General features: G+C 38.9%; 1 protein-coding gene across 7 annotated transcripts in view; it reads right to left on the bottom strand.

Annotated features, from left to right (window-relative positions):
- Positions 1-6,788: 6,788 nt before the first annotated feature.
- lrch1 (leucine-rich repeats and calponin homology (CH) domain containing 1) overlaps positions 6,789-22,396 on the bottom strand; it is an 81,417-nt gene continuing 65,809 nt past the window's right edge. For 5 of the 7 annotated variants that reach the window (XM_042000897.1, XM_042000900.1, XM_042000901.1 and 2 more), the window contains 4 exons: positions 15,884-15,993; positions 14,496-14,633; positions 14,322-14,399; positions 7,924-11,518 (listed from right to left, as the gene is read on the bottom strand). In XM_042000897.1, the coding sequence (XP_041856831.1) occupies positions 11,225-11,518; positions 14,322-14,399; positions 14,496-14,633; positions 15,884-15,993 (620 nt within the window). In that variant the 3' untranslated portion in view covers positions 7,924-11,224. Of the gene's footprint in view, positions 7,162-7,923; positions 11,519-14,321; positions 14,400-14,495; positions 14,634-15,883; positions 15,994-22,396 lie in introns of those variants that run through there. The other 2 variants (XM_042000902.1, XM_042000904.1) reach the window with 1 other exon arrangement.

Here is a 22,396-nt window from a genome sequence, read left to right as displayed (position 1 = left end):
AACAATAGAAATAGTCAGCAATTAATTTAGCTGTCGACTATGTCGGGGGGGGGACAACAAAAAATAAAAAACTCTTTCTCGCCAGGGGAAAAATATGGCGGCATGGGATGTCAAAAGTCTGAAATAACTTAACGTTAAACTTACAAAATAAAAATTAAATGCATGTGAGGTTTGTAAAGTGGACCTTGTGTACCACGGAAGTACGTCTGCAATGCTCGAACACTTAAAGAGGAGGCACATCAGACTTGCATAACAACTTCATGCAAGATTACAAAGCTGAAAGTGAAATATGAGCCATTTAATAATAATGAGTTACATAATCCGATCGGTCGACTAGTCGTTTTAATAGTCGGTGACTAATCGACCATCAGAATAGTCATTAGTTGCAGCCCTAATGTCTAGAAATGCCCCTGCCCTCAGTCTCTGCAGGCATAACTTATCAGTCATGAGTTTTTTTTTTGTTTTTTTTTTCTTCTAAACTCAACAGATAGATCCTGAATAAACTCAGCTGTCAGCAAAGCCGGAGTTGCTATTTATTTCTGCACATTTGAACAAAAAAGGAAGCTGACGTGTTAAGGCTGCAGGGAACTCCTGTTGTTTAAGCATCAAACAAAACTTAAACCCGTCAGCAGGCAGATGTAAATCACTTCCCCAAAAAACCAGTAACACTTCTCCACATTTTCTTTATTTACCAGTAGTACCTGATGTTACCTGACTGCAGCACCAAACATTTCTCTTCAGCGTGAGAAATCGGAGGCGTGGCGTGAGAGCGCGGGAAGCCACTCAAATGCGTGAGTCTCGCGGCCAATGCGTGACTTTGCAGCCAGTAGTCCGTGTTTTCCATGGTGGCATCATGGAACAATTCTTTTTTTCTGCTCAAATAAACACGACTTGAGATAATGTGTATTTTTACTTCATATTGTCATCATTGCGCAGCTTTTAGCGGTGCTGTAATAAGCGTATGATGGCATTTCGTGCTTAATTAACATTAAAAATTTAAATTAAAAATGCAGGGAGGCTGACTTCTGCCCCGTAGGTCCCACTTTGTGCAGGCCTCCGCGACTCTCATTCAGACATTTTTCCTTCGTCTTCTTCTTCATCAGGTGTTAGTTTATTTGGCAGGTAGCAAACATGTGGTATGTTGTACATTACCGCCCCCAACCGGTGTGGAGGGGTGGGATAAATAAAGTTTATTAAATCCTACCTATTGAAACAATTAAAACAAGGGGTCTATATTATTCTTAGTATGTAATTACCTAATCCTCTTAAGTTGTACTTAAGTTATGCTTTTAAGTTATGCTTACTTCATATAAAATAATTCAATTTAATCAAAAATTTTTAGTGTTATTTAACTGAAAAAGGAGGAAAATGTTAAACAAACTTGACTTAAGTTAGTGGATCTTTTTTAACACTTGGAGTACACATTACTTAATCTATTTATTTACTTTGAAGCTAAAATTGATTAATTTTACACCTCCGGTAACACTTCAACAGCATTAGCAAACACTTAAATGTTTCAGATCATCAAACACATTCAAATATTATTTAAAGTTTGGCTCAAATGAGACTTTTTTTAAGGTCTTAATTTAGTTAAAATATTGAACTGATTATTACAACTAAAGTGATCATCTTATGCAGAGGTTCTAAAACCTTTTCTTAAACGAGCACTCATGAAAAATTGTCTTTTCTCTGCTGGTGAAGTGATGCAATCAGTCCATTTGTTTTGACTTGTGAGGTCTTTACTGATAAAGTGATGAGAAAAAAACAGTACAGTATATACAGTATTCACAGCAGTTAAGGCGACGTTACAGGGACTTTTCATGCATGCTGTACAACAACTTACACCAAAAAAAAAGTTCACAAAGAGTTACAAAAGGACATGTTACATCAAAAGCGAGGTCACATAAAAATAAATTTGCTCCAAAAAAACACGAGTACAGGCCATTTCTGGACGATATTCATACAAAAGAGACATTAAAAAACAACTGCAGGCACACATCATTTACACCAGCATCACATTTCTGACCTAAACCTTATCCTGTTATCTGAAAAGTGATTTAAGATTTTCCCAGTTGCCAAAACAAAGATATAAATACACAAGTTTAAAGTGCAGAATCCATCAGGAAGCATTTTTATTCGTGTTTTTTCCTGAAACGCAGACTGTGTGATGTGCACACAACTGTGTTCAATCTGTGATTGTGTGAATAAAGATGGAGGCTGAAATCATCAGCTTCCTAAATAATCTCACAGCTGAGCTCCGTGTTTTCAGCCTCCAGCAGCTCGACACGATGGTCCTCACCAGGAATGTAAGACGCACCAGGAGGAAAAATAATACTGTTAATAGAAATGAAAAGCAGGTGGATTCACATGGATATTCAGATCTTTCTTTCCCACGCTGCCTGTAGTGTTTTTGTTTGTATCTGCGAAAAACAGGCTGTTTTCTGGTGAATGATACAGTACACAAACTATCAACAGGAAATCCTTGCGATAAAAAATATGTAGTACACTTAAATAAAAACATTTATCACAAGAGAGGGAAGGTTTGTTTTGGCAACTGTCAAATCGATCCAGTGGAAGCATTTATTTATCTGTTCACTCGTCTTTTTACTGCTGAATCTTTACGTAGCTCAAGCTTTGGATATCAAGCTGCACAGAAAAAGGAAACAAAAACAAAACACAACCTCTCCCATTCAAACATATTTCATATGTTCTGGCATTCAGAAGCACAACATGCCACCAGACGTTTTAGAGGTTTTAAAGGGACAGAATGTAGATTTACAGTCTTGCTTTGTAGATTTTGGTTTGTGTTTGCAGGTGAAACGATTATCCAAAAAGACAAAAAGGATCAAACATGACCGGTCTGTCTGACAACTCATGAATGTTGAATTTAAATTGAGCTAAAACAATTGTTAAGCCACGGCTGTTTCCTTTAGCATATTAATACAAGTCTGAGGCGACTCGGTGCTGCATCAGTGTGTGCTTCCAGATGATCTGGTGCTGCAGGATCAGCTGACTGATAACTGACACCATGGTTAAGTGATAAATTTCTGGGTTACAGATCTGATCAGATCTATTTACATGAGCCTGAAAAATGATTGCTATCGTACGAGTGTTTAGTTAGACCACATTTGAACAGAATAAATCATTTTGATATGCACAGAATTGTCTGGTTTTTCAGAAAGAGCAGTAGAATATGGGCTCAATATAAGTCCTAACAATTTAACAGATTTGTATTTGTAAATAAAGACAGATGTGCTCTTGCAAACATCTGATCATGGATGCAAAGCAAAAAACTGCATCCAAGACTGAAGTTGGAGATGCAGATTTTTGTATCTTTACGCCTCTATCTGATTGAACGATGACCAATCAAACAGTCCAATCAGAGAGCAGACTGCAGGTTCTCAAAGTCATGTAGATAGATATTTAAAGACAGATGCCAGTACTTGTGAAACGAAAGTTTATCACAACTCGTTTTCACAACCATGCACATTTTTCACACATGCACAGATTTAAATATCTCATTGAGATTTTTGTTTACAGGGAGACAAAACTTGATTGCAAATAATTTCAGTTTGTATTTGTAAAACATTAATTTATATTGAGCCAACAGCAGAAGAACTGGTGATTTCTGACGTAAACAAACAGCTGTGTCTGCATATTTATTGCAGTCTGAGAAATAATTTTAAAATTCCTTTAAAATCTCAAGCAATGTATTTGTGTCACACCAAGCTTTCTCTTTTAGTGCCTCCATGTTGTCCAATAGAGGGAACTTTTTTTTTTTTTCTGTAAATAAACATTATTGAATAAAGCAAGGAGAACATTTAAAGTGTCAGATAAGGTTAGGTTCACGTTTGGCTGACATAACAGGCATGCGCAGGGAGGATAATTTACTTCCTGCCAGACAGGAAGTGTTGCAGGTACACGCTACACCTTCGGCTCTATGACTCCCCCTGCCGTTGGCTCAGAGGTACATCAACTTCAACAATCCATTTCCTATTTTTAAATACAAAAAACAGGATGCGGATATACCTTCATGTGCAGTTTCTGCTTAACATCCATGTTTGATTGTGGTTAAAACATGGCCCTGCAGCATTCTCTGGTTTTCCATCGCGGAGCATCACTTTCCAGCATTTCACTTTCCAACACTGCATCACACACCAGGAACTGGAACACACTGGCTCTTTTGAACATGCACTGTGGCCGATTCATCGAAGAAATGCCAGAGGTCATTAACGGAGAAACATGGGACTGACTTTTACTGGCTCTTGAGAGCTCAGAGAAGAAACAGGATGTAAGACGGATGCTGAATTAGTCACTGAGAGGGAGCGGCATAGTGGGGAAAAGTTGCCATATGGTGCTTTAAATTACATAGCATGTGTAATACAATATTCTTTTAAGCTCCTGGTATAAAATCTGAGTATCTGAGTACATCAAACAATGATGTTCAGATGTCTATTGAACAGTGTTATGCTGCCTTAAAGAAAACTGAATATAAACTTTGGGAGAAGACGTGTCAGAGCCAAAACGTGTCCAACTCAGCGTTTGCAAAGAGCAGCTGCTCCGCTGGTGGATTGAGAAAGGCCTTCAAGGCTTTTCTGCTGAACTGGATGAATCATACTGTAGAATTTCACTACGTACTGCCCCTTTAAAACCTCAGTTTTTGGCAAAGCTGCAACGCCACATGATTCAAAAAACCACAGACACACACACACACGCTCACACAGATACTGTTGATGCAACATGCTGCAGAATGAGGCATCAACAGTGAAGTAAACCAAACCCATCCTGAGTCACACAGTCTGTAATCTCACACAGAAACATCACCAGCCTGAAGCACACACACACACACGCACACATGCACGCACACACACACACACACACACACACACACACACAGCTTCTTCAGCACAGTCAGCAGGCCAGACCAACAATTCGCTGCATCAACCTCAAATTTTCTCTGCAAAGCTGCAAGAAAGGAACCAATTTTTTTTGTGTTGGAGCTTTTAAAACTCAACAGTAAAGTGAAATTATTAAAAAGGAGTAAAAAAGTTTCTCAAACAGCTGAAGCCAGAGATCTTCTCTAGGTCCGCTTCATACTCATGTCTAAATATAGAAAAACGCCTCTGATATTCATCAAGTGTCTCACAGTGCAGACGCTGCCTGGAAAATTCCTAGCTGTGTTTACATGGACAAGAAATGTCTTCAGTCTGATTAAATATTCAAATAAAAATGTTTCCAAGCTGCAAAGCATTTAACCAGCTGCTATTCTGTGGAAAATAAAACAACTCCGCAGCTTACAAACGATTTGTTGTGACTTCAAGATGTCCAACAAAACAATCCATCATGGAAGAGCTTCCTTTTCCTTTGGCCATATTTCTACCCATCGGAAACTCGCTGCATCCCAACACCCCCGCGTGGTAACATGTATGTTCTGGAGATGTCTGAATTAGGCTTTTTTTTTTATCCTTATTGGACTGTTAATCTGATTAAAAGTGGTCCATGTAACCACAGCTGGAGTAAACAGCTGGAGTAGTGGATGGAGGACGGGTTAATGGGTCCCAGGAAAAGACAGAAGATAAATATGTCCTCTCAGCATCATTTGTTTTTAGCCAGTTATGAGCTGAGCTGAACTAATCCAACTTCGCCCTCATCAGCCACGAGAACCATCCACGACTTCTGCTCCTCAGACCGTGTTTCCCCTTTGAAGCAACTGGTTGTTCGTTTCTACAAACACCTCTTGTGTTTTGGCACATTAACAAACTGCATTTCACATAAACACATGAACTAATAACCGACAGAGTCCTTCAGGTTCGTTTACACGAGTAAACACTGATTAGCAACATGTGTGAAGAGATGGAGACAAAAGTCCAGAAACAGATTATTGTCCCCACAGTGGCAGTTAAACACAGACACACACCTGCAGCAGGGACATGCAGAGCTCCACTAAAAGTTGTAGTAAAACTTTAGAAAACATACACAATTATACCTAAAATATATTAGAGAAAAATAGTTTGGTGTTTTCTCTTTTGCTTTCTGACTCTATACAACAACTCAAACTCCAAACGTTTCTCAGCTTCTCTTTATATTATAAATATCTTCAGGTTTAAATATAAATTCCAGATAAAAGCGGTCTCCCTCTTGTCTTAAGACTTTAGTATTTTGGTTTTTTTCTCTTCAGGGAAATAAGAGCAGAACAGTTGCAGAAACACTTCACCTGAAATCTCAGCTTTCAAAAGATCTGTACAGTTTAGAAAATCATTTAATCTTAAAAGATGTGTGCATAGACGGCGGGTTTGAAAGCGAGGCTAATTAAATGCAAACACCTCTACTTCTAATTAAATCCCACTTTTTTTAATGTCCCAAAGTGGTGATTAGAGCTACGACCGTGCAGAGAAAACAGACTTTAAGCGAAAAGATTAAATTTTCTATATCAAATTTGTAAAGATGTGATTTTACCTTAAAGAAATAAAAAAGGCAGCAATCTAAATGACAGTCTAAATCTTAGAAATGACAGGAAGTTCCTAACTCTGGTGAAGTTTAAAAGAAAACTCAGCCATTATTAAAACAATTTTCCCATGAAATGACGTTATGCTTCATCTTTCCCAAACATCAGTCTCAAACTTTCTCCTTCTCCTTGTCATAATGACTTTAATATTTCATGAGAAAAAAATAATTTGGTACCAGCCAGTTTAAGATTTTCTAAAGCAAACCAAAAGCAAACAGCTGTGAGTTGTGTTGATGCTCTTCAGTTTACCTGAAAACACAAGTCTTTGTTTTTTCTCACCTCCCACCTGAAATGGATTGAAAACGCATGATTTCTCTGCCTGGCATGAGCTTAAAGTTCCCCTTTATGAATTACTTGAGTAAAGAAAAAAAGTCTGTTCCTGTTGAGTTCAGTTCCCTTTCCTTTCTGCATCCCTAAACAAAAGGAAAGCACTCGGTTTCTGAGCAGGATGCAGAGCGAGTGCAGCGGCGAGCTGTGGCGTCATGTCAGTGTGTGTTTGCTGTACGAGTCGGTCGCATCCAGGCTCCGCCCGTCTCGGATGCTCACGTCAGGAGGGGGTGTCTGGAGGAGGCCTCGTCCACCAGAGCCTGCACCGTGACGCACACCTTCATCAGGCCTTTCTCCTCCAGGATGTGGTGAGGAAGACACAGTTTGTCCTGGGAGACAGGAGGAGGAAGAGGGATGGAGGAGAACACAGAAGGAGGGAGGAAAGAAAGGAGTGAAGGAGCAGATGTAGAAGAGACAGAAGCAGCACAGGATTTAGACACAACGCCTGAATTATTAGCCGTTTATGTATAATGTGTGACCCTTTTGACTCTTGCATCTTTTATTAATGGAAAAAAAAAAATATATATATATATATATATATTATATATATATATAATTTATATTTTTTATTAATAATTCATAAATATTTTTCACTGGTTATTAATTAATTGAAATGTGTGAAACATGTTGCATCTTTTAATAAATAAAAAATTAATTTATCTATTTCATTAACAGTTCTTCATTAATTATGAGTTAACTACAATATTTGAAAGTTTTATGTACATGTGAACTCTGACTCATGCGTCTTCTAGTAATAAATAAAAAAATACATAAATCGATGTTATATATTGTGTACACATTAGTTTATTTAAGTCTTTCTTATATGCCATTTTCTATTCAGATTTTTTATTGTATTTAATAAATAAAAGAATGTGTACGCATGTGTAGGTAAGATGCAATATGAAGGTTAAGGCAGTGGAGGGGCAATCATGAGCCAATATCCTACATCCTTGATTTTAAGGCAGCTCCAGCCTGTTATTGTCTCCATTTTCACGTCTTCTTGCATCATGCAGACGGTTTCCTACATGAATGCAGAGTTAAAAAGCAAACTGCCCTATACCTGTTAATCAATGACGCTGTGGAGGCAAAAACATCCCTAAACTGTGTTTATTACCTTTGTTTTCAACTATTTGACATGTATTACACATACAAGTCCTTAAAAAATCTCTCTATCAGGAATTCAGTTACTTCCCGCCAACCAACACAGATCCTGTTTGGATCAGAAAACAACTGGTTGTCTCCACGTAAACATGGATTCAGTGCACAAGCAATCTCGGTGGTGTCAGATTTAACTGCAATTTTGTCACAAGTTAGCGTGACTTTAAGAGCCAGAACACGGGTTCTCTGTGTTGGCTGGAAAGGAAGCAGACGAATCAACCAACATTTTTCTGTTTGGATCATTTCACAGGAAAAAAAGAAAAAACAGCAAACTGAAGCAGATTTTAACAGGAGTCAACATTTTCCAAAGGCTGATGGTGTTTCTCAGCTGCAGATATTTTCTGTTTCCAGAAAATAAAATGTAAAAAAGAAACAACTGATTTCTGTGAATTCATCCAACAGCTGACATGTTGCATTTTTACAAGCATCCCCCCTCCTTTTAGCTTTTCATTCCCTTTAACATTACAAAAACAGCACTCTGTACAAATATTTAACTTAATGAACTCATCTAGTTTCTGTAGCCCTTCAGTTATTCTCACAAGTCAGATTGCATATCAGGAAGAAGCAGAATGGAAACTAAAAGTTGAAAAAATAACACATTTTTCCCATAAGATTCATACTCAAACATATTTTCTAAATCAAATAAAAATACTAAAACACACCCAGATGATTTTAAATAATCAACATCGAGTGAGACATGGCTTAAATCACACAGAATACAACACACTGCTTGTGCCGCTCTCCAGTGATGGTCGTCTCCATGCAGGAAACATGTGCTTCAGCTTTCATCAGGCTCAGACGGAGAGCTTAAATGTGCAGGAACCGCCTGATGTTTAAACTGTGACTTTTCATGGGAGGGCTCCGGGTGCTCAGGAGCTCCTCAGATGAGTTGTTGGCTCGGAGCTGCAGTATCTGTTCAGTAAAGCAATGCTGATGCAGAGCAGTTTATGTAAAAGGTACACGCAGTCACTCAGAAGAGAAGACTGAGAATGTTTACATGCAATACCGCCTTTGGCCACTAGAGACTAAAACATTTCCAACTCCAACAGACTGCCTGAAACTATCGCGGTCTCATTAACCAAAACACTTCTGGTCATTGTGCTGGTGGTCCTTTGAATATAAAACCATAAATAAACAACTATTAGCCCTAGATGATGCATATTTTTGTTCAATCAACAATAATTCTCCAGCTCCATCATTTTCTCCAAATATGATCACTTCTGGCTCTAAAAACACAGAGATGTTAAAATCATAATTACAGACTTCTTTACAGCAGTTCACAAACAAATGTGTGACGTCGCCATGGCTACAGCTGCTCGGTGTACAGTCCATGGTTGAGACATGCAGTCAGCAAAGATGGTTTTGATGATTAGATAACATAAAATCAAAGCTCCCAACTATACCGGCATGGCACCATGGGTACGATGATCGGCACTCTAAGAAAAGCTTGGAAATTTTATCAAATGTAATAAAAACTTTAAATCTGGCCTTTGCTTATTTGTTTGAACCTTAAACAAACACAAAGTAATGATCTTCACTGACCAGCTTCACTGTAGAAGATATAAACAAACCTAGAATGTGATGTTAGCAACAAACCCTGGGAAGCAGGAACGTTTATGAAATATACAGAAACAGGGTTCTAGGAGATTTTTTAATCAGCAGATTAATTCTTGCTGGGTGAGGGTGTCATGATTAGGTGTAAAAGAGACATCTAACAAAAGCTAACCTCACACTGTATTACACAAGGAGGGAGTCATATATCAGCTCTGGACACCAGCCCATCTTAGAAGGATGGATAGAGAGACAGTGGACAGGTGCTCTGTGGTCAACTGAGTTCATGTTTCAGCATCTTTTAGGAAAAACTGACCTCTGCGTCTACATCCAGGCTGGTATCAGAGAAACTGGCGTATGAGAGTGCATCAGTGTCGGTGGCTTGGATGACTTCATATGTGTGAAGGTAACACTGATGCAGAGTTGGATGCCAGCATCATAGATGTGCTTATTTCAGAAGGACAGTGACAGACTTTGTTCTACATGACTTCCAACAGTGTGGGTTCATGCACACAGTGTGTGTGTGCTGGACTGTCCTGCATGCAGTCTGCATCTGCCTCCTATACAAAATGTATGGAGCATCATAAAGAGCAGAATGTTGTCGCTGAAATCTTGGATTCAACAAGAATGGACAGAAATTCTTCTGGAAATCTGCTACAATTACAATCCTCAGTTCCCGAACCATTAAAAGTCTATGAATTTGGTCAGAGGAGGCAATAAAAAATCCTTCTTTAGACTTGGGTCTGTCAAATGAAGGTTCAAACAAATCCAAGATTGAACTTTTCACTGCATTTTAAAAAATATTCAAAACTTTTCATGAACTGGGGTTTATACTTAAAATGACACCCATAAAACTCAAAGTTTCAAAATCTTAATTAACTACAACTTTTTCCCAATATTATTAGAATATTAAATGTTGCATTATGCTGACATGAAACCTTAAAGATAACATGAAAAACTGGAAGTCTGGTAGCAAAGAAACTGGTGTAGGGTTGAAGCTGGAAGATTTGAGCCAAGTAAAGCAAACACGAACGCCTGCCTTCTCTGTGCTTTACTGTCCACTATGAACAGCATGAGCGTAAAAACGCAGAAACAATTAGAAGTCTGTTTTTATCAGGAAAAAGATGTAAACACTGGCATTTTCATTCTCTCAGATGGCAGTCAGTGTTTTTGTTAAACAGGAGCAACAAAAAAGAATTTGATGTTTTAAGCCTGGAACCTCCACAAATGTGATTATCTCTGTAGGACAACGTCTGTAGAAGACATCAGAAGAATTAAGTCCACTTGTCCTACTTCTCTAAGACTCAGTTTGTTGCAAAGACACAAAGATAGAGGGCGAGGAGCGAGGCATCGGCTCATGTTGATGCTGCATTTGCGTCACATGTGACAGGGAAGTTGCTTAGATCATGGACATGTTGAAGGAAGGGTTCATTTATACCAGTCACGTGTCCTCATGCGGTCTATGCTCAGATCACCTCACACGCAGATTTTTCATTACTCATTAAGATTTTAAAAACCTTTTCAGGACCACAGAGTGATGTATACCTTCTACTTTAACACCACGCTCAGCACAAATAGAGCCAGACAGACTGATTACATCCATTTCGTGGTTCATTCTGAGTCTTATTTGTCCCATGTGACTTAAATGCAACAAAAATGAGGAGGAGGAGCCTAGGCAGAAGGTTACGTCAACTCGATCCAACTATAAGCCATGAACAGCAGAACTAGGCAGAGGATGTGAACCAGGCTGGAGCCAATGACATCCCAGATCTGCCAAGCAGGAGGCGGAGTTTGAGTTGTAACAGAAACCAATGAGCGAGTCTCTGATGCCCTGCAGGAGGCGGGGCTTGGGGTAGAAATCGCCTCGTCCTGCTTCCTGTCCAGAGAGGCTGTATCCAAGGCAACCAGTGCCCGAACTGTGGCGCAGACTGGCTGCAGGCGGCACTGGATGATGTCATAGGGCGTACAAAGGGAGGACTGGCGCCCCCGTTAGGAAAAGGGGAGTCAGAGTCAGATAGAAGAAAAGAAGGGAAACAGGGAAGAAAGGAAAAAGAAAGACAGAAAATGGAGAATGTGGAGAATAAAGGATGAAGAAAATGAAAGGATGAGGGGTTTATGTTGAAATACAAAGAGGAAGGGATGAGAACATTAAAAACAAAAAGGGAAGAGCGGAAATGTCCCAAAGTTCAGAGTGTGGGGTGGAAATACAAAAAAGACCAAAGTCAAATAATGAAGATGAAGCAAAGAGAAAAAGGTATTAACAAAAATATTGAAGATGTGAAGAAAGAGATAATGATGAGAAAAACCAAAATGATTCAGATTAGTGAGTAAAAAGATGGAGGGATGGTATTAAGGAAAAAAGAGAAGCACAAACAAAAGTTCAGAAGAATAAAAAATAAATAAAATGTGAAAAGAGACAAAAAAAAGGAAGAGAAAGAAAATGTGGTGCGATCCAGCCGGAAAGTAAAAGAAGAGAAAGAAAAGGCAGGAAGTTAACCAACAGGCACAGAAGTAAAAGATCACAAATTTAAGCAGATAGGGACTAGAGGCAGGAAGGGGTTACCACGGCAACAAGCAAGGATGCTTACTGAGAGGATTGTGTAAACCGTGGTGCCTTTTTCTCTCCCAGTAAGCAGCCCCGTAAAGGGTGGGTGAAGCGGCTGATGAGACAGCCAGTGCAGCAGGCCGGCCGTTAGCGCAGAAGCTGTTAGCGTGTTAGCTTAGAGAAGCTTTGCAGAAGCTCCGACAGAAAAGCCTTTAGGCTACAGGAAGGCAGCAACGGCCACACAGAGGCTGGAAGCAGTCAGCAAGCAGCAGTGGAAGGCAAAGTTAAACATGTCAGTCCCACAACAGAGAAAAGACCAGAGTAACAAATGTTCTGATAGAGGGACAAAATAAAACAAAACTACAATCAAATTAACAAGTAAAAAAAAAAAAAAGAAAAACACACCACCATAAAAATACCCAGAAATAAAGAAAAAAACACATCTAAAAGGGGTGTCACATCACCCGGTGATGTGACAGTTAAGGTTTAAAACATTTGCATGAATAAAGTTAGATTTTTATTATTATGGCTCTAACAAACAGAAGCCAACAGCCAGTTTCCTCTTTAACACATAGGCCCTCTAACAACTGGATTTCCATTCTGATGCAAATAATTTAAACAAAATCTTTAATTAATGAAATGAAATATTTCCACCTACTGCCTGGTGATTACTTTGGTGCTACTCCAAGGTGTATTAGCAGATTTTTAGTGATGTCATCCACCTGGTTTTATGCAGACATTTTAAAAGTCCTGAAAATCTGGAAACACTTTTACTTTTTGTTTACTTGCACTTCAACTCTTGATCTGTGGTTGTTTCCAAAGTCTCTAAATATTCAGTGTCACTAGTTATCACTGCTGCACATTTAGAAAAAGAATTACCTTATTTTGGTAAGAATTTTGATAAGATTGACATCTAACATGAGGGAACAGACAAACCCTTTAAAGTCCAACACAGGAAATTTTTTTTAATCTGAATTCTTTATTTGGCCCTTTAACAAAAGGAAAAAAGAAACATTAAAAATAATTTTATTTTGTATATTTATAGTATATTCACTGGTAACTGTGTGATGTGTCAAAATTATTGTAGTGCAAAATGTATCCACCAGGGGGCAGAAAACAAGTATCAGAACAGGGTTTGGAGCAAAGTTTTGCCCATAAAGTGATACAATAGGTCTCAAAAAACTGTATCAAATATGATAAATACATACGGTTAAGACCACATGTATCATAAGATGCTGGCGTATTCCCACATTAGATTATGGGATTAATGATTTAATGTCAATAAAATAATGTTCTTTTAAAGTTTGCTAATAAAAGAAAAAGAAAGAAGTCTGCTGGCAGAATCCAGCCGTCAGATTTTTCTTTCTCCTTCACAGAACTCATCAACACATTTGATGTTACTCAAGTCCAAACAGGTGTAAAGGATTAGATGCTCTCAGATAAAAGTCTGAACACATAGACAAACACAGAGAACCCAGCAGCAGGTGGGCTCTGCCTCGGACCGACTGCTGTTTTGACTCCGTCGTGATGGAGGAAGCTGGATAATGCAGGCAGCCATGATGGCGGTGATGATGTCAGAGTTACATGTTGATGTTAAATGACCCTATTTTAAGCCAGGAGGACAAAAAAAGGAGGATGGGAGGAAATGTAAACATTCCTGAGAGAAGGCTGAGGGGTTCTCAAGCTTCAGAAGAAGGAAACTTTGATCAAATTGTTGAACTTTTTCATGTAGGTTAACTGTAACAGGCTGAATATCAGCTCTGATGACACAGAAAAGTTGTTTTAGACAGAACCATCAGCCTTCCTCACACTTCTGCTTTACAGTTAGTGTCCTGCAAAGTGACTCCGTTTCAGGTTTTCAGACGATGTCAGATGCTAATGTTCTGCCATAAATAGACGGTTCTTTCTTGTCTATCAGGAGCACTTCTGCAGGACACTTTCAGGCTTCCTTTTACATGTCAACAGCGAGTCAGTAACCGGGTTAATGGTCGGACTCGGGCTGATGAACTGGGGGGTGTTTTCGGCTGGAAGGTTTGTGGTTTAAACTCCCAGACTGACAGATGTGATCAATATGCTGATATAAAAATATCAGACTGGGTTCAGTCCAGTTTTTTTTAATCAACTTCAACTTATGAAGAGTTTAGGAAGAAATGAAGAAAAACATGAAAATGACCCCCAGTTCACAGGGGCCACATTTGGCTCTCAGATCGCTGATAGGTGGAGTTTTCCTCTTACCTCTGCCACGCCGATTTTTCTGCAGGCATCCAAGAAGTTTTCTACATTTCTCCGACACTTGGCCATGCTGAGTTTGGGCTGTCAACAAAAACAAAAATCAGATTTATTTATTTGTTTTTTCTCTTTAAACCAACTTTAAAAGTAAAAATTTCTGGCCTAAACGGTGAGATGTACCACTGCAGGTGAAGGGACATGGATGCTGGTGACGCAGCGCGGCCGAATTTGATTGGCCAGATGGCAGAGCACAACGCCATCCATCAGAGACGAGCCGAGGTCTTCAGGAAGGACAACTTTCAGTCTGCTTTCGATGCTCTGAATGACAATGAGGAGTAAGCAACAACAAAAACATGAATTTGGTGGGTTAAAGTTTGCTAAATCAAAATGTCCATCAAGTGTGGTGTTCACCAGCAGCAGACCGGAGGGCCTCAAGGCCCATTTATGCTCCCTTTATGTACATAATCAGGTACGTCTGTTTCAAACGCCACTGCTCTCATATTTTCATGCGTCCCTTATGTAAACATGGTTGTTACTTAATACATCCACCAGAGGGCAGTGCAGAGCTCAGAGTTCACCTCCAAATTCCAACGCCCGCTTCAGACAATAACAAACAAGATGAGGATGGAGGAGGTTGGGATGATGGACATTTTCAGAAAGAAATTTGAGGACGTGGCTCTGGACAGAAGAGGCTACAGGTTTTTAGTTGTTTGATTGTTTTTAACGTACACTAGCAGTCAGAAGTTTGGACTCTCCTGTTAAATCTAACGGACTAGTAGTGCATTGTGGTCTTTTAACTTCTTTTAGATATTTTAGTTGTCTACTTTTTAGTACATTATTGTTATTGTTAAGTCTTTAATGTCTTTTGGAGCGCAGTCTCTATATGTACAGCACATATGTTCTTTATGTACAGCACACTGGTAACTATGTGTGTTATAATGTGCTATATAAATAAAATGGACTGGATATGATCATCAGTGTTCATTTAGAGCCCTGCAGAGAGAAGCTGAAAGAGTGACCCTGTCACATGCTGTGTTATGCAGCTTGGATTTGTGTGTTTAAACATCACCAACTATCTGTGAGGCTTCTTTTAGTAACGATGAAGGCATCAGTGACTTCATAGCTGAGCTCTGTCCCTCCTTCCAGTTTACGTCAGCATCTGTCTGCAGGCAGTTTCCTCCGTATCTCTCTGCTGGGTACCGTTTTAGTTCTGCTCAGCTGTCACTCTGGATTTTACATTATTGTTGTGAAGCGAAAGACTATGAAATCCTATTTTTATAGCTGTCTGGGATCCGAGAAACTGAGACACCTCTCTTAAAATCCGGCATAGAGATCACCTTCAAATGAACTCATCTTGGCAGGAATTATGAACAAAATAAAGAGAAATAAATCCAGTTGAAATAAGTTTTGAGTCTACCAAAATGATAAAAAAACTAAAAGCAATTGGGTATCACAGCGTACAGATTTGGACACTCGATGCTGCATAAAACAACCAGATATCTTCTCACCAAATCTCGTGACTGATCAAACAGATGACATCAGTTAGGAGTTAATTCAGTGCGTCTTACGTCTCTTAGCTGCTCCATGAGCTCCAGCTCTTCTCGCAGCTGCTCCATTTTCCGTCTCATTGTGAACTGAGGATCCACCGACTCCAGACTCTTGTGGCTCCGCAGGAAAACTGCAGCAGCGAAACAAGATTATTAATGACAAACTGAGTCAGCTCACATCAGGAGCAACAGCAAGTGTTTTCTTAGAAGACAGACATGAGGAGAAAAGTGTTGAAATCAAGACAAACAGAAAAATCAGTTCCGCTTCGGATCCTTCTGACTTCTACAAACCTCAGTTCATCAGAAAGAGGAAAGATGGCTTCGGTGTTTAAATATGTAATTAGAGCTTTAAAACAAAATGCAAGAACTTTTTTTTCTTTAAGAGACACACAAACCAAACGTAAAACCACAAAGTAGAACTTTTTTTATTTAGTTTATCCAGAAATTAAGATAAAAACATACAAATACTAATTTTCCCCAAAACTTTAGTCAGTTTTACTCTGCAGGGGTCTCCCACAATTCAGATAAATATCCAGGAATCAGCTAGGGCCACATCACAATATTGTTCTGCATCAGACACAATATTGATATTTTAATAAAGTATAATTAGACTTTTTGTTAATGCAGGTAGATCGCAGCCCTCCTGACTGGGCCTGGGTCAAAATGCATAGGAGCAGACAGATTTTTACATCCATGCAGGCGGGAGAAAGCATTCAAAAATAATGAATTGGTCAAAAACCAGCTTTAACCGCACAGATGGAGTTGACATCTGAAGATAAGACAAAGATCATTACAGGACTTTACAAGGAAAATATGAAGTCACTGAAGTCTCATCTGGACATTTTTCTCAGTTGTAAACACGTTTTATGCATTAAATGGGGCACAGGAGAAGGTCAACATCACTGGAAATACTGAGTGGCTGTTAGAGAGAGAATCCAGGAGCCAGCATGTGCAGGATAACCTGAACCATTAACCAAACAGAAGTGTTTCATTTATGATCTCCAGCCCACACAGATCTGATCTTTAATGGCTTCCAGGAAGACAGCGGGCTGGACATTTATAAATGTGACCCATGAATAAAAATAGATCCAGTTGCTGAAGCGAGACAGTTCTTCTCTACATCCAATAAGCTACTTTAATGTGGCTTGAAAATGACACTAAAGGATGATTTCTCACTGAGGATCAAAGAATCGAAATGCATTCATCATTCAACACGAAGCCTTTACTTATATTTAGAAAGGTCTGTAAGGGATTAACCTGAAATAGAATATTTGTATACATCATAAAAACACACAGAGGTTCTTCAAAGAACACATTTTGACAAATGAAAGGAAGCAGGAGAAGATGAGGAGCTTGTTGTTCTACGCTTATAAAGAATGAAAAGTTAAGTCAGTTTTCCTAAAACACGGAGGGTGGTCACTGAGCCGCAGCTGGATCCAGAAAAGTGAGTAAAACTTGCAATAATCCCCATTCAGACTTTCACTGACACCGATTTTTTTAAGCTCTTGTGCTATAAAAGATGCAGAAAGCTTATGTAAGTGTGACACGGTTCTGGCTTCATCAGCCAGGTGCTCCTGTAAAAACAGTCTGCTAAACTTAAAAACTAACAGACGTAAAAGACATTTTCTATCCTATTCTTTACATTTATGTTTTGTTCTTTCCAGACCTGAAAATGGTTGAAACCTTCAGTAAATTCTTATATTTCTTTAATATTCATTACAGTCAGCCGCTGGTTAAATCCCCAGGAAACTTCAAACCATTATAGATTAAACTTACAACAGGCTGTGTCAGTAAATTTAGTTTCCTTCTAACAGAACAGACTGGATGTTTCTCCACATTTCTACCAAAACTATCTCCAAACCCAAAATACTCTGTGCTCATTAACATGAGGCTGAAATCTTCAATAGTTCTTTTCTACTTTTGCTAAAGAAATATCTGAAAGTTTGAATCAATGATCAAAAAAACTTCTTCTGTTTTATTTATAACTTCTGCAAAGTAACATGAGGATTAGAGCAGGAATCTGACAGAAACTGGTCTTGATAAGAAACGCAAATGAAAACAGACTCAAAGAGAAGCAGCTTTTCTGAACAGCGTGCAGGAGAACTCTGTGAAACATGATTGGCCTCCAACCTAGTCAACCACCCACACACACACACACACACACACACACAGCTAAAGGCTGAATCATTCACTTCTACACTGCCCTATTTTCTGAATGCTTTTTACAGCAGAATGAAACTGAACACAACCTGAATGCATGTAGGTCCGCTGAAGGACCACAGGAGGGAGCTGCACAGCTGCTGCAGACAAACAGAGGACACGTGTGTCCTGAAACAGATGGAAGCTACTTACTAAATTCATGGGTAGAATAATGAATAAAATCCCTCAAACCCCTCAGGTATTGAAGGTATGAGTAAGTTTGTAGTAAGTGACTGACTATGACAAGATATTCTACCAATAATCTGATGATAAAGATACAGAACCAGAGAGAAATCAAGCCATAGATGCAAAAGTTATGCAGAAACACTGAAAAAATCCTAAATTATACGCACACTTCTCAACCACATCAGTGGGGTGAGGACACCAGTCTGTCCTTCATGACCTCGTTTCTCTAAATCAACAGCTTAAATCGCGTCTTGAGGTGGCAGATGCTCTGATTTTCTAAATGAAAATAAATTTTTAAATTCTTTATTTTTATGTGTTTTAACATCATTTTAACATCCCGTAGGCCATTTCATCAGAGCCACAGTTCGCAGTGATGTGTTTACCATGAAGAAAACTGAAAATCAAAGGCCACATTCTTTATTCTTGTCCAAATATAAACTCCTAGATCAATAACAAAAGTAGTTTGGAATCTAATTTGGACAAGACAAGAATGGAAGGATATCTGCATCCCTGGTGCAGGTGAAATGGGCATCGAGGTTAAACAGAAGTTGTGTTTCCAAAAGTCCTCAGAGCATGTCCTTCAACTAATGTTTGGAAATTTTCCAAGAAAATAAAGCTTCCTTCAGACCCTTCATATGTTTTTACACTATGGTCTAAAGATTCATTTCTGGCCTGGACCAAAAAAAAAAAAAAGATGGCCACTTTGAATTAATGTGAAGTTGAAAAACTTGCTGACTGAAGACTAGTCTACTTGTCAGATTCAGATTAAACAACTAAGGTCCTGAAACATTTAAGACCCAGAAGAAAGACTTGGGCCCAATCCCATCGCCTCCTCATGTGACGGATGGATTATTAACATGTGGGGTGAATTAAAACCTGCTCGCTTGTGTCAGAGTTTTACTGACCACTAAAGTTTAAATGAGTAGCAGCAGAGAGGTGGTAAAGAAGTGGAAGTCAGATGAATAAAATGTGATAACTCCTAAAGAAATGAAGCACCATGCCAAGGCATGAAGGAGTGCAACGTTTGCTCACGTCCAGTATCAGCTTAATTCAACAGCCTGTGCACTAAACTGGCTGCACATGAAGACGTTGCTGCGCATAAAGAGGAGTCTGTGTACCTTGTTAATGTTTGCTGCTGCTCACAGAAAAGCCCATGCAGGTGTGGTAAAGCAGCAGACCCACCATTTCATACACGACAAGTTAGCTGTGCACAGAATAAAAGCATGCACATCACAGTGCTTACACTGAATGAACACAGAACAGTAAACACATTAATCCAATTTCCCCCTAATAAAACCATAAAATGTCTATTTTCTCGTGCACTAACTGAGCAACAGCCTATTATTAAAACTACGGCATAATATTTGGTTGTAGGACCGAGTCCATTGAGGCTGATTAATGTCTCTAACTTTCTGGATGTTAGATAGTATCTGTTTAAAAATTAACAATAAAAATCAATGAGCTTGTCATTACTTGTAAGAGCCATCTCCACTGTAAACACTTTATCACCATGGTGACACTCTGACCATCCCATCTATCTAATCTTTCCCTGAGCAGTACAGCCCACAGATAACATCTACACAGAGGGGCGGAACTGGTTGAAAATGAACCGAGTTTGTTTGTTTTGATCCAGAGATCAAAATGAGATTTAAGCTTCTGTGCAAACTTTGCAGGCAGGCTCTGACTCTTCTGGACACACACAGCTCATCTTAAATGTTCAACATTATTTGCACAAACACTAACCAGAACCTACTTCATGAGGACTGACTTTTAGACCTGAAATGGTTGGTGTTTTTACAGGAAATGAGATCATGAAGTCTACTTTTAGCATGTCAAGTTATTACAACATTCTGTTTTTTTGACACGTTGCTGCATGCCGTGTACTGTGAAGGGATGACAGCCTGCAGACTGTCATGAATTTGCTGAGTTTTAACACGTTATCTCTACGAATCCTTTCACACTATGAACAGTGACTCCTTCCCCTGTACTTTACCCCAACCCTAGGTGTGTCGGATTAACAGGGTGAAATAAATCTTACAGGGCTCATAAAAGACCACAAAATGGTCTTCTATTCATACACACTGCCAGAGATGTAAAAAAAAATGTAAAGCAGAAATGAAAACACACACAAACACAGGAATCACATTTAAAAGTACAGACACCGACATTCAGACTGATCACATGAACAAAATGCATCCCTGCACACTCCCACACACTTTAACACAGGGTGATGATTGGCTGCTAATGAGGTCAGGAGCAGTGATGATGGAAGTGTGATGTCACTTTCCCTCAGGCCTCAACCCATTATAGACCTTTAGTCATAATCATGTCACACTCACACATGAGCTGTTCGTGTAGAAACACAAACTATTCAGAGAAGAGTGTTTCTGTTCCTGTACAGATGGAAACATAAAACACACAGCATTTTACCTCAGGTGGAGTAAAAACAGACTGACAGGTACTGCTTTATAAAGAGGTTTCTGCCCTTTACTGCAGCACATCACAGCGTGTCGGATAACCGAGCAGATGAAATGGGAGAAAGAAAAAATATCTAGTGACATAAAAAGGTTTATAGCCATTCCCGAACCGTAACCGGCATCAGTGCTGCTGGAAGGATGGTCAGAGGGTGTGGTGTCACCATAAATGCAGATATAGCTTTTGTCTCAGCTTACAGTGGTAAAACATCATGTTTTTAAGTTTTATTGACGCTTCTAAAGCCTTTGATCAGGTAAGCGATAAAAACAAGATAAAGTCTGTAAGATAAAGTGTGTAAGTATTACTGACATCTTGTGGTAAAGACGGGAATAAAAAAATATCAAATATTTGTGAATGTTTAAAGGCAAGTAGGTATAAATGACTCATTCTAACAATAAAAACATAATGGTTACTACATTAATTAAATACTTAAAGCAACAGTTTTTAATAATATATTTTTCTGTTATTGACCTTTGATTTGTGACACACTACTTTTTAGATAAATGGGTGGAGACAGTAGTATGTAAATGAAGGCGGTGTGAAGGTGAACTGAGACATCTTTGAAGGTTTGCGAGATGATATTAAAAATAAGTGTGTGAAGGGAGTTGCTGAGACTTTTATGAACTGAAACACTTTTTCGCCCTACCTGACCCTGAACTAGACCAGATTCTACCGGAACCTTAAAGCAGCACTGCACAAGTTTCCGATCTTCAAACTGTTTGATGGCACACTGACTTTCATGAAGTGAATTCCTGGAGTCATCGTTGCTCTGCAGCAAGCCAAGGCTGAGAAATCTCTCTATGCAGCTTTTTCTTCAGTCCACAGCATCACATGACAGCAATGCTTTTTCTTCAAAGTGCCGCGTCACACACTATCAACTGGATATCAACACACTGCCCGTTTTAAACATTCACCATCAAAACCATCAGGAATATGACATTATTGGAAAAAGCAAGTAAAAAAAAAGTGACAAGAGTCAACATTGGAGAAAATCACGTTTAGCTCAATGTCTTTTTAGACGGAGGTAATTACGTTTTACAAATATCTGTTGTTAAGTGCTGTCAACATTAATGCATGGGTACTGTACCTGTTGTAATTTCATTTTATTTGTAATCTTTAAATTACACTGAAAAAAAAACTGCCAATAAATCTATGAGATAGCTTAAAATTAAATAGGGGAGTATGTTTATGATTTGTTTTTATAAATCTTAAGTATTATGGAAGTCGGATGTTGCTTTTTTAATTGTGTTTGTACTGTTGTAATTGAACTATTATTTGTTTACCTGCCCTGCTCCAGCAGGCGGAAATTAGCCAGCAGCTTTTCTCCTTTCAGATGAAGGTTTTTGTGTGTCGTCCCAGACGAATAAAAATAAACATAAAGGTAAATGAATAAACAGAAGTCCCTTTTTTACCTTTGCTTTTTTTTTATGAAAAAAGGCTGACATACTTATTCACGAGTACCTTCAAAAACAACCATAAAGTTCTTACATACAACCCGTTACACATAATGGTCAACAGCTGGATCATCACACCAGTTCATCCTTTCACAGCTTCCACAAGCTTTAACACGGACAATGTGAGGGCCAGCGACAAAATCCTCCTCAGCAAACTAAAAATGGTCTTAAATAGACATGCATGCAGCATGTGTACACACCCACCCACCCACACCCACAC

This window comes from Melanotaenia boesemani, chromosome 12 (assembly GCF_017639745.1).
Source record: "Melanotaenia boesemani isolate fMelBoe1 chromosome 12, fMelBoe1.pri, whole genome shotgun sequence".
NCBI classification, from domain to species: domain Eukaryota; kingdom Metazoa; phylum Chordata; class Actinopteri; order Atheriniformes; family Melanotaeniidae; genus Melanotaenia; species Melanotaenia boesemani.
Note: the sequence above shows the minus strand (reverse complement) of the source record. Positions and strands in the feature narration are given on the sequence as shown.